Source organism: Emydura macquarii, unplaced genomic scaffold (genome assembly GCF_026122565.2).
Source record: "Emydura macquarii macquarii isolate MOO-44397 ecotype Brisbane River unplaced genomic scaffold, CSIRO-AGI_Emac_v2 contig_973, whole genome shotgun sequence".
In the NCBI taxonomy this organism is placed as follows: Eukaryota; Metazoa; Chordata; order Testudines; family Chelidae; genus Emydura; species Emydura macquarii.
This window is the reverse complement of record NW_027131110.1, coordinates 427092-439327: the sequence shown is the minus strand read 5'-3', so window position 1 is coordinate 439327 and position 12236 is coordinate 427092. Positions and strand designations below refer to the sequence as shown.

Below are 12236 nucleotides of genomic sequence, written 5' to 3'. Positions count from 1 at the left end.
TGCTGGGGTCCTGCTCAGGCCCTTGTCCCCTGCGCGCTCGCCGACGCCCTGGCTGTCTGTCTGTCTGTGTCCGCACCACGCCTCGGGTGGCCTTAGCCCTGCTGTACGCTTTGTACTGTACAGTGGACGCTTTTTTGTACCAGATTGTGTTTTATAACCTGTACAAAGACATTAAACCAAAACTAACCAGAGCCCAGAGCCTCCGCCTGCTGCCTGCGCCCGGCCGACTCAGAGCACGCTCTGCAGCAAACAGCACTGTGCCCCCCTCCCCACATGCAGCTCCAGCCCTGGCCCATGCGTGGCAGGGAGTCCAAGAGGAAATGGGGGGGGGGGGGTGTCTGAGCCAGGCCTTTTCCCCCAGCCCCACCCCCAGCCGGGTTCAGTTCAAGTCAACACTGGCACTGCGGCCCAGAGCAAAGCGTCCATTTATTTTAGTAGGAAAGAGCTGAAAAAGTCAGTTCTAATTACAGAGTCAGAGCCACACCAGACAGACCATCTTACATGTGTACAACAGCAGCGGGGCCCACAGCCAGCGGGCGCCTCCCGGCCCTGCTCTGCCGCCTGGCGCCAGGGGCAGCCGGACTGCGTGGGGCACTGCTAGCGCCAGGTGGGCTGTACAGCAGGAGCTGATCCCACGAGCCCCAGCAGGGGTGGGCCATATTGGCGCTAGTGACCTAAGCACCCCCCGCAAACGGCCCCGGCTCCCAGGGCTGGCCAAGGACCCGGCTCAGCAGGTTCAAGCTGTGGCCAATTGGGTCCCGCCTCGCACCTGGCTCTTGGTAACAGACGGCACACAGCTCCCTGGAGAGGCCGACCCACTGCCACAGGGATTCCCCACCCAGCAGCTGGCTTCAGTCAGCCCCAGGGCTCTGCATGGGGCAGACACTGAGTCCATCTCCATGTGCAGCCCTTGCCCCACCACCTGGGGGCGCACCCTGATCTGGTTAGATAGAGCCTGGGAAAGAGAACCCAGAGCCCAGCCCCTGGAGAGCTCAGCTAATCACACTGCTGCAGCCTTAGCAATGAGCCATCACCCCTGTAGTGTCACGTGCACCTCCTCCCACTGCCCGCAGCACCCAGCCAGGGGCTCCCCGTTACCCCCCCCCCCCCCGGGCAGCCAGGCTACCTGCAGGACTAGCCCCTCCCCAGCCCTGCTACTAGCAAACCAGGCTGCAGGGACCATGGTGCTCTGGCTGACAGCCCGCATGGAGCAGATCTGCATCACCCGCAGCCCCCCCAGGGCGAGCAGGGGGCAGCGCCTGGCACAGGTACCCGGCTAGTGTTAAACATGCCAGTTACCTGTACAGAAAGCCCCTGCTCACCGGCCCAGCCCCGGCCCCTTTACACCTGGCTGGCCAGACCAGGAGACAGGCCCCCACAGCCGGGTAACCAGCTCGCTCCGCGGTGGGGAGGCCGCTGGCAGATGCTGAGCAAGCACGCCGAGGGAGGCCAGTCACCACCTGCTGCGGGCAGGGCAGGGAGCTGGCCATGGGAGCAAGGGGCAGCTGGGCACACCAGGCCCCTGGGCAGGCCCAGGCCAGCGGCTGCCCCCGCAGAGCTCCGCTGGGCAGGTGAAGGCATGAGCCTGGTGCAGGGGGTTTAAAAGCCCCCTGGGGCTGAAGCCCTCATTTAAACCGCCAGGGCCAGGGCTGACCGGAACAGCTCAGGCGCTGGCCCTGGGGCCGGCTCATGGAGGGGGCGCTAGGGGCAGGGGAGGGCACAGCCCCCAGGAGCAAGGGGCCCATGCTCCGGAGCAGGATGCGCCCAGGCTGACAGGCCCCATGCCTAGGGTAGCTATGGGGCATCACCCTGTCTTCTCGCCCCAGCTGGAACCAGCCTCCCGGTGGCAGCAGGACCCCACCCCCCAAGTCACCCCCTTCACCCCAATTCCCCTCCCTCCAAGGGCAGCGGGCCGCCAACGCTGCCCTGGCCCCTCACCGTGTCCTGCAGCTTGCAGGCGGCTCGGAGCCCAGGGGCCGATAGACAGTGGCACTGCAGAGCGCAGGCCAGCCCGCGAGGGGCACCCCAGCCCCACGTGAACTGGGGGTGCAGCACTGGCCCGGGGCCCAGAGACGCAGGAGCAGCAGCCCGGGGGCCAGCTGGGCCAGAAGGGGCAGGGCCCGTTTCTCTGCTCCAGGCGGGGGCGGCCGGCAGGTAACCGTTGGGCCGGGCAGGGCCAGGCTCTGGCAGGATGCACTCGGCACTCGCCATGCACAGGCTGTGTCCAACCCCCAGCTTCCAGCCATCCTGCTGGGGGCGGGGGGCTGGGCTCCGAGTCCCGGGGGGAGCAGCAGGAGGGGCTGTGCGTGCCCCACGAGCCGGGCCAGCCCCCCTCTGAGCGCCTCCGGCTCAGGTTCTATTGAGTGTCCACAGCGGGTCCAGCAAGCTGAGGGGGTCATCGCTGGGCCGGGGGCCCCGCAGCCCCTCCCCGTTCTGGGGCTGCAGGAAGCTCTGCTTGTTCATCCGCGGCCGGCCCTTCAGCGAGCTGTCCAGGGAGAAGGCCTCAGGGGTGAGAGATGCCAGGAGCTCCAGCGAGGAAGAGGAAGGAGCCATGCCGGCGGCTGAAGGCTCCCCGCCGGGCCTCTCCTCCACGTGGTTGCTGCTCTCGGCCTCGGGCGCAGGCGGCAGGGGGGCGGCGTGGGGAGGGGGCGGCCCGCTGGGGGTGGGGCAGACGGGCTCCGTAAGGCTGGGCTGCGCCACGCTGCTGGGCGCTGCCGGGAGCCCCCCGGGGCTGGCTGCTTGGGGCGCGGGCTCTGGCGGGGGGCAGTGCTGGGGGGGCTCGAGCCCGGCGCCGGCGGAGGGTTTGACGCTCAGCTTGGCGAGGGTGGCCTGGATGGAGCTGATGGGCATGTCCGCGCCCAGCACCAGGTCCTGCGGGTCCTGATGCAGATACAGCTGGAAGAGAAGCGACGGGGTCGGCCCTGGCCCTGGTCAGGGGAAAGCCTGGCCGGGGACGAGACGGGCACCGACCCCCACCCCACACTCCCCATCACCGTGGGGCAGACCCAGCCGGGCTCTGTCCAAAGGGGCCCGGGAGCCCACGGAGGACGGCTCCAGGGCTGCGGTCCCAAGAGCCCTCCCCCCGCCCACAGCCCCCGCCCGGCCGGGCCCCGCGAGCCACGTCAGGCCGCCGGAGGGAGAGGGCGGGACCCACCTTCTGGGCGGCAGTGCTGGGGGGCTTGCCGGAGGAGGGCGTGGGCACCCCGTGTCTCTGCAGCACCTGCTCGGCGTGCCGCAGGACAGCGTCGTAGCAGAACTTGAGGTGCAGCTGGAAGAGAAGCAGCCGCTGAGATCCCTGGAGCCAGAGGCTCTCGAAGGAGCCGGCCCAGACGCCAGGAGCAGCCGGAGCGGAGCACACGCTGGAAGCTGCCCAGTGCCCCCCAAGTGCTCTCCCAGTGCCCCCCACCCAGGGGTCCCCCCCGTGTCTCAGCCAGGCAGGGCCAGCGCGGTACCTTCTCCTGCAGCATGTGCTTCCTCTGCAGCCGCATCCTCTTCACCAGCTGGGCCAGGTCTGGGATGCTGTTGCCGGCCTCCACCTCCTGCATGGCCGCATACATCAGGCAGAAGGCGCCGGTGCGCCCCACGCCGGAGCTGGGGAAGAGACGGCGCCAGCAGGGTGTCACCGGGCCCCGCCTCGTGGGCCAGGCGGCAGGAGCGGGACACGGATAACCCTGCCGACCCCTGGGCAGCGTGAGCGGGGCGGCCTGGGGGAGTCCCCCGGCCCCTCATCCAGCACGGCATTGTGGGGAGAGTCCCCCTTCTCCCCACGCACCCCTGCTGGCCACTGCCAAAGGCAGGGTCCCGGGCCGGGCACAGCGGCGCAAGCTGCTCCGGGAGCCCTCGGCCAGGCCGCTCCTGGGCTCCCAGCCCTGCAGCCTCGTGACAACGCGCCGCCTTTCTCGCGGGGCTCGCGCTGCCAGGGCCCCTCCGCTAGCCCGGGATGGAGGTTTCCTCCAAGCAGGGCGGGACGCTCGCCGCCTCGGAGGCTCTCGCTCAGCACCACGCTGGCCGCGCCGTGTTTTCCCGTGCCCAGCTGCGGCGAGGGGGGCCCCGCCCCGCCCCGGAGGCTGCGTTACCTGCAGTGGACCACGATGGGGGTGTGCAGGGGGCGCTGGTGCAGGTAGTGTCCGTGCACCTCCTGGATGAAGCGCAGCAGGTTCCCCTTGCTGTCCGGCAGGCCCCTGCGGGAGGAAGGGAGCAGCTGCTGGCGAGTGGGGCAGGACCGGCCCCGCCATGGGGGGGAGGAGGGGGGTGTTTCTACCCCTGCCCTGGGAGCTGCAGCGGCACAGGCTGGGTGCTCGAGGGAGGGGCAGCGCTGCTCACAGTGGGACAGGGCCCAATTCCCCCCCCGGGGCCTGGTGGGGTCTGTGCTGCTGCTCATTACAGAGCTCATGAGATCCGTGGGGCCAGCCTCTCTCAGGGCCACCCCACAGGCCACGGGGGGCCGCAGCTGGGTTCCCGGGCCCCAGGGCTCTGCAGGCCCGACTGGGAGGGAACGTCGCCCCCCTTCTCCAACCCCACGGACACCCCCACGGCCACAGCCCCGCCCAGCACGTACAGCTCAGGCCAGGACGGGAACTGCAGGTGGATGACGGTTCGCTTCAGGCTCTGGTCGCGGAACTGGAGGGTGATCATCCTCTCCACGTGCGTCGGGGTGACCTTCAGGCTGGTGAGGACCAAGGTGATGGGGCCCTGCACCATGGGCTGGCCCCGCTCCGCCGGGAAGTAGCGCACCACCTTCTGCTGCAGGGGCAAGGGAGCAGGGCTGGGGCACGGCTCCAGGCACCACAAGAGCCACAGACAGCAGCAGAACACAAAGGGAGTCCAGAACATGGCGCCAGGGCCCGGCCCCACCCATCCCGGCCGCCCCTCCAGCCCAGAACACAGCGCCAGGGCCACTGGGGCCCCATCCGTATTCCCCCCTCCCCCTCCACAACACATGCCAGGGCCGTCCTGCACCAAGCACAGGGGACAGACCAACCAATTACACAGAGCAACTCCATGGACCGGGACAGCAGCTGGGCGGCCTTAGCCAAACTCCTGTCCCAGTTGACACCTGCTACTTTCCCAAACCCGCCCCTGCCGCACAGGGGCATTCGGACACAGCGTTCCTCGCCTCCTGGCCTGAGCCTTGGCTAGGGACGCTGTGGACTGTTCAACACTGCCATGTTCCCTCCCCCGAGGTGGCTGCATTTCGAGGCCAGGTGCCATCACCCCTGCACACACCCCTGGGGATGGAAGATGCTACGTGTACGTTACTTACCCGTTAGCTGCGGGTGGGGCAGTCCTGGGGGGGCTCTAGCTTGGATCGCAGCAAGCCAGCGCTGTCCCCTGAGCACTGACACACCAATGTGATCTGCCACCTGACCTTGGGGAGCCCTCCCCGCCCAGGGCCCCCGTCATTCTCCCCCGGGACCCACCAACCCTGGCCGGCTCGGACGCAGGCGTCACTGTCAAGGCAATGCAGGCAGCTGGCCAGCAGGCTCCCAGCGGAGATGGGCCAGGAGCTCAGCTTTCAAGGCAGGACACGCGTGATCTCCCCACCTCACTCGGGCTGGCTAGAAAGAACTCGGGACGTCAGCCCGCCGCACTGAGGCCGGACCAAGGAAACCTGAACGATCCCTGACAGGGGTTTGTCCAGCCTGTTCTTAAACCCGCCAGCGATGGGGCTCCCACAACCTCCCCGGGAAGCCTGGTCCAGAGCTTGACTGCCCGGTTTATTGGAAATCTGCCCTAATGCCAACCTACGTCCTGTTCCCTGCCCCAAGCCACTTCCTTCTCGCCCCACCCATGGCAAGCGCGGACAGGATCGATCACCCCCCGCCCGCGGAAAACTTACCTTCTCCATTTCCTGCTCCGAGACCAGCATGACGATCACCGACACCTTCTGCTCGTAGATCAGCAGCCAGAAGTCACAGGCCGTGCCCAGCAGCGGGGCCTGGGTGGCGATGATGGTGGGGCAGTAGGAGGAGAGGTCCTCCACCCTGCTGGCGTTGATGTAGTCATCCTTGCCTGACTGCAGCACGATGCGGTTCTTGTCGTAGGGCATGATGTCCTGGTGGCGGTTCTTCATGGAGTAGCAGCGGGCGATGGCGATGGACAGGTGCCGGGCGTCCTTCTCCTGCCCCTCTTGGAGCTCCTTCCAGACGCCGTCCAGCTCGCTGGTGCTGCCGGAGACGGGCCGCTCCAGCCTGTCCACCAGGCCCCGGAAACGCTCCAGCTCGGCCAGCAGCCTCGCGATGTGCTCGGGCTTCTCGTACGGGTCCTTCTCGATGAGCTGCACGGCCTTGGGCTTCTGCCCCTCCTTCACATCGGCCTTGGTGGGCTGCAGGAGAGGCTGGTTCACCGCAGTCTTGGAGCCCCCGTGCTGGCTCTCCGGGCTCGAAGACAAGAGATCATCCGTGGAAGAGCTCTGCCGGTGAAACTGGGCCTCGGTGCCGGGGGTGAGCGACGGCGGGGGTCTCTGCGGCAGGGCAGCGGCACCGGGCAGCGAGGACGGCAAGACGGCCGGAGGCTGGATAGCCAGGGAGGGCTGTGGGGATGGTGCTGGTGAAGGGACAGCAGGCCCCGGGACGATAACGCTGCCGGGCATGTGGCTCAGAGCGGGGCTGGGGGAAGGTGGGACGTGGTGAGGGCCGGGCTGACTGGAAGATGTGGGCTGGGGACCAGCCAGTGGCATGGGCGAGCCAGGCGGCATCTGGTTGGCAGGGGGCCCCGGATGCCGAGCCGACGGGACAGGACAGAAGGGCATCGCAGAGACTACCTGGGCAGAGGGGCCGGCCGGCAGGGGCTGCAGGCCCGGCAGCGAGGGGCGAGGGTGGAGCTGCTGCGCCGGGGCAAGCATAGCAGGCGGGATGCTCTGAGCTGGCAGGAGAGGCCCCCGGGGCACAGCTGCAGGGAAGGAGTGAGGGGGGAGGCCGCGCGGAGCCTGGTCTTGGGCAGGAAGCGGGTACAGCTGGGTGTGGAGCTGGGCGTGGCTGGGAGGCGGAGGGGAAATCTGGGTCAGCACCGAATGCTGGCCAGGGAACTGGGCCGGGAACTGGGCCTGCAGGGGGTACATGGGCTGCTGGAGCTGGGCCTGAGGCGGGAACTGCTGCGGCCGCAGCTGCGGGGGGAAGCTGGGAGGGGGGGGCGCTGCCGGGAAGGGGTGCTGGGGCTGCTGGACAAACGGCTGGACGCCGGCTGGGGAATAGAACTGGCCGGCCGGGCCGAGGAAGCTGCCCTGAGCGGGGAGCCCCGGCGGCTGGCTGTTGAGCCGCTGGGGCAGGTGGCCTCCCCCCGGCCTGGGCGCAGTGTAGCTGGAGATCGGAGCCTGGATGCTGTCAACAGTCGTGGTGGCCGGCCGGACCCCAAGTGGGTGCTGGGGGCCATCGCTGCCTCCCGGGGCCTGGCCACTGAACTGAGCGGGCCTGGACGGGCCCAGCACAGGCGGCCTGCCGGCCGGTGCTGTAGGGAGGCCGCCTGGCAGAACCCCACAGGAGGAGACCAGCTGGCCCATCCCGTAGGGCGCGCCGGCGGCTGGAGCAGACACAGGCACGTGCTGTGGGGAGGATCTCTGGGGCCCTGCGTAGCCGGGCTGGACGGGGGCCGAGGCGGGGCCTCTCCTCAGGGTGCCCGCCGGGTAGAGCTGGGGGCTGGGCGAGGAACTGGGAGGGGGCACAGCCGAGTGCAGCCCGTGGGGCGGCAGCACAGGGGGCCCGCTGTAGGTAGCCGGGGGGAAGGGGCCTTGCAGAGCGCTCCCGGGGACACCGGCGGGGGGGGCTGGCCCCCTGCCGGGGACGTAGTGTCCGGGCGGAGGAGCTGAAGCACTGAAGTGAGCGGGGTTAAAGGGCGCGCCAGGCTGGGCTGCCATGGGCGGTTGCACAGGAGCGCTGGCTGGCAGGCCGGGGGGTCTCATGCCACCGCCATGGGCTGGGTTGATGGCGAAAGCAGCCATGGCGTCCGCAGGCAGCCTGGCGAGATGCGCTGCCAGCACGTCCGGGGGTAAGCTCCTGAGCTCTTCGGGCAGGTCCGCCAGCGAGAGGGAGCCCAGCTGCAGCTCTGCCCCGTCCAGGCCTGCCGCGGGGTCCAGGTCCAGCTCCGAGGACTTCTTCTGCAGGGCCGGCTTGGGGGCAGTCGGCCTCGGCGGCGGCTTCTTCTTCATTTCTCTGCCAAAGCAAGACCAGGGGCATGACGCCGACGGGCTGGAGCCAGCCCCACAAAGCCGGCGCCTTCAATGGAGACCGAGCTCCTGCACCCACCTGCCCGCCCAGCTTCTAAGTGCTGCAGCCCCATGCCTGTGCCCAGCGCGGGCAAAGGCAGAAGGTCCATCAAACCTCCCCGAAGGGTCCCCCTGGATTCTGCACCCCAGATACCAGTCTCCTAGGGGACGGGCTGACGCACCCAGCTGTCCATTCCGTTCAGGGTGACCATCGCCGCCTTGTGAGCTCAGGGGTCCCCTAGACACCCAGCGGGGTCCCTGTTAAAGTATCTCTGGTGCCACTCAGTCTCTGCACCATTCCTAGTCCATCTCCCATGCTTGGTGACTTGGGGGAGCCTGAAACCCCCAGCATGTGGGTTCCCCAGCGCCACAGCACACCCAGCTCCACAAGTCCCCCGCGGCAGGCAGACGAACCCGGGCGAACGGACAGAATACTGCCGAAGGCCGAGCAGACTGTCTGAACTCGTGCGCACGCACCCCTTCCCCTCGCCCTATTCACAAAAGCCCCCACCCCAAGGTGTGACCGATGTGGGGCTGGGACCTACTTTTCCAGGACCTGCTGTCTGCTTGCTTCGGATGCTTTGCAGGCCGCTCGGGCCTTCTCCAGGAGCTTGGCTGCTTTGCTCTCCAGGTCAGCGTAGAAATCCTTCCCCTCCTGAGACTTCTTCATCAGGTCTTCGTAGGCTTCATAGGAAGCCACCAGTGTCTGCAGTGTGGTGTTCCACCTGGAAAGAACAGAGCCAATACGCGATAGGCAGTGTGTGTGTGTGTGTTGGGGGGTGGGGGGCTGCAATATTAGCAGAGCAAACCTGGGTGATCGGGGGGGAAATGAGAGCAAGAGTCACTCATCTCCACGTGCTCCGCACCGCAGGTTTGTTTACACCACAGCCACTGCACCGGTGCATTCCACGCAGGGAACTGGGGCGTTCTCTGGCCCAGGATTTCACCTCCCCTGCACTAACAGCTCCCAGATCATCCCCTGTTCTACAGCTGAACCAGTCTCAAGCCAGAAACACCCAAACCGAAGGTGCCCTAAGCAGGATGCACTCGGGCCTCGCTGGGGGCAGCCTGTGGCTTTCCCGGGTGCCCTGGGTTAGCGCCATGGGGCACGGCAGGCACAGTTAGAAGCACCCACTGTTCTGAGGGGGGCCGGTCCCAGCTGTGACGTGGCTCTTTGTAAAAGGAGAATGGAGGGGCTGGGAAGGGCCTGTAGCCCCATTAGGGGATCCTCAGGACCCCTCCCTCTCTGCCCCTGCCACCACGCTGCCTCGGCCAGCTGAGAGGCACCAGAAGACAGAGCGAGCGGCCGGCTAGGTGTGGCATCTCTCCACAGCTGGGGGTGGGATGTGCGCCTCCTGCACGCTCACTTGTGCTCCACGTCGGCAAGGACCTTCCGCACCATCGCATACTTGACGTTGGCGTCCGTCAAGGCCTTCAGGACGTTCTCCTGGGCCGCCAGGTTCTGCTCCAGATACACCTTGATCTGGTCGTACTTCTTCAGCTGCTCTTCGAAGAGTTTCTGCCGAGAGAGAGGGGGGAGAGCCAAGGTCAGCGGGAGGCCAGGCTCAGCGGGGAGCCCAACAAAGCAGGACAGGCTGAGCGCAGGGAGAGCCGGGGCTGACCGCTAGTGACCTTCCATCTAACGCAGTGTGACGCTCTGGACAGCAGAGTCGCCCCCATTCACCTCTGTGATAGGAGGGTGCGTTTGGTACCACGCATGCCTTGTGGAGTGTCATTTCAAAGGTTGAACGTGACTGTCCTGTTGGACCGTGTGCGCTACCATTGTATGTGATGTATTGCTGTACGTGCTACTGAAACATGCTGTGAGATGCCCACAGCTGACACGTGGTGACGGCCCATCCAGAAGAATCCACTCTCCCAGAAGGCATGTACACCCCACCGCACAGCAAGGGTCTTTCTAGAGGCTAGAAAAAAGCACAGAAGAGGGACAGTGACATCACACAGGGACAGGGACAGGCCAAGACAGAAGCACGATGCATAGCAGGGCGGAGCAAGGTCCTCTCTATGGCTTGGGGTGGAACCACCCCCCAGTCAGCTCTGACCAGAGATAGCAGCACACTGGAGGAACGCAGAGAAGAGCAACGGAGATGGCCAAGGAGATGAAGCGGCCGGCAGGCAAGGGGCGGGTGAGCAGGTTTGACGTCTGTTGGAACGTAATAGATTCCTCATGTGAACGGGCTCAGCTCAGTCCCAGGGCCTCACCTTCATCTCTGAATGGTCGGTCGTCACTAAGGAGGTGGTGATGTCGTCCTTCTGGATCATCTCGCGGAGCTGCTGCTCCAAGGACATCCGCTGGTCCTTCATCTCCTGCACTTTGGACAGGATCCGCTTCAGGTTCTGCAGCACCTGCTTGTCGTCTGTGGGAGGAAGGACAGTCGTCACTACCCTGGGGAGCTCCCTGAGCCACGAAGGAGTTCTGGTCCGTACAGGTTCCTATGCTGCGTTCACCCGGCTCACCTAGCTACAGCCACCATCCAGGAGGAAAACGAGCCTCGCATAGGCAGGGAACCCGGCCCGCTTGCTCCAGCGCCATGTTTGACCCCTGCTCAAGACACGCTGTGGGGTCCGAGAGCCACGCGGGGCTCCTGGAAACAGTCTCCGGCTGAAATTCAGGCGACTGGCAAATTCAGCTCGCCCCGCCCCACAGCAAGACAAGCAAGCTGCTGTCGTCAGATCTACTCCGCCCCGGGGAGCCAGAACCACCTGCTCCATTCTGCCCTTTACACTCCACCTGCCTCACCCCCGCAACCCACAGATCCTCACCCCACGCTCCAGGATCAGCAGCAAAGCTGCTTTGGTCCTGTCACCAGACTGCCATTAAACTAAGCCGTCGCTGACTGGCCAATTAATACCATGCCCTGCAGCCATTTCGCTCGGCCTGAGTTGCCTGGAGGTTCCCGCAGCACTGCAAGTCTCAGCTGCGTCTCTGAGCCACCCAGGCACTCCACAGCTTTCCCAGAGTCAATAGCCGGCTCGTTCATTGACTTACGCAAGTGCTGGGAGAGTAGCGGGGGCTGTTCCCAAGCTCGGAAGTGGGGTGGGTCAGGACTTTCACCTGGGGTCTCAACCCAGCCTGCCTCCTGAACTCCAGCCTGCGTCCCCATCACTAGCTATTCCTGACCCAGCAGGCTGGGAACCAGCGCAAGGCTGAGATCTGCAAAGCGCTGCAGAGGGACCCAGCTGGGGCCCAAGGCATGGAAAGAGCAAGACCCAGAGGGAAGCTCTGGGAGGGACGGGGGGGCACTGGCTTGGGGTCTGGAGCAGGAACGGGTTCATTCTTCTGGGGCAGGAAAAGTCAGAGAAGACCCTGGAAGGAGAACAGCCGGGATGTTCCTCTGCAGGACCTCGGCATTAGCTCCTCCTCAGCGCGGCAAGTCCAGAGCAGCTCAGAGCTCTGACCCCGAGGGAGGGAAAGCCTCAGCGCCCCACAGTGCCAAGCGCTCACCTTCGGTCAGGCTGGGCGTGGGCAAAGCAGCCCGCACCTGCTCCAAGGGCCCACTCAGCAGGCGCAGGTTGCTGATGTGCAGGTTCATGGCTTTGTGCAGCTCCGTGTTGGTGAAGCTGGCCTTCTCGTGCACCTCCATGTACTTGGCCCACTCTTTGCTGACCTCTGCCAGCCCCGAGGAAGGGCTAGGAGGACCCTGCTGTTGAGGCGGCTTCGCAAGCAGCTCCTGCAGCTTCTGCTCCTGCAGCTCGTCCTCATCCAGGAGGTCCCTGATCTCTTTCAGGGAGGCCTCCACATCTGTGAAGACTCCCGAAAGCACTGGAGGGGGCAGAGAACCAGAGGCATTAGGACACGGGAGGCATTTCGAACCAGGCTGGGCAAGACCCCAGAGCTCGACTGGAGAAGCAGCCTGCTCCGCCGGGGGGAGTAGTGACCGATCCCCCTCATCCCAGCATTTCCAACGTCGGCTCAGCAGATTTCGCTAGCATACAAGGGGGAGGCAGAGGCACAGAGACAGAAGGCAGCTCATCAATCAGCCGCTGAGCAGAGAATAGAGCCCAGGAGTCAGAT

The 12236-nt window shown here is 66.1% G+C and overlaps 1 protein-coding gene across 2 annotated transcripts in view; it reads right to left on the bottom strand.

The window, feature by feature from the left end:
- Positions 1 to 408: 408 nt before the first annotated feature.
- PTPN23 (protein tyrosine phosphatase non-receptor type 23) overlaps positions 409 to 12236 on the bottom strand; it is a 42410-nt gene continuing 30582 nt past the window's right edge. Inside the window, exons 16-25 of one of the 2 annotated variants that reach the window (XM_067544502.1) lie at positions 11667 to 11984; positions 10424 to 10578; positions 9568 to 9719; positions 8746 to 8925; positions 5840 to 8147; positions 4559 to 4743; positions 4077 to 4181; positions 3453 to 3591; positions 3155 to 3268; positions 409 to 2895 (exon numbers count right to left, since the gene is read on the bottom strand). In XM_067544502.1, coding sequence (XP_067400603.1) covers positions 2350 to 2895; positions 3155 to 3268; positions 3453 to 3591; positions 4077 to 4181; positions 4559 to 4743; positions 5840 to 8147; positions 8746 to 8925; positions 9568 to 9719; positions 10424 to 10578; positions 11667 to 11984 — 4202 coding nt within the window. In that variant the 3' untranslated portion in view covers positions 409 to 2349. The remainder of the gene's footprint in view (positions 2896 to 3154; positions 3269 to 3452; positions 3592 to 4076; positions 4182 to 4558; positions 4744 to 5839; positions 8148 to 8745; positions 8926 to 9567; positions 9720 to 10423; positions 10579 to 11666; positions 11985 to 12236) is intronic. The other variant, XM_067544503.1, reaches the window with a different exon arrangement.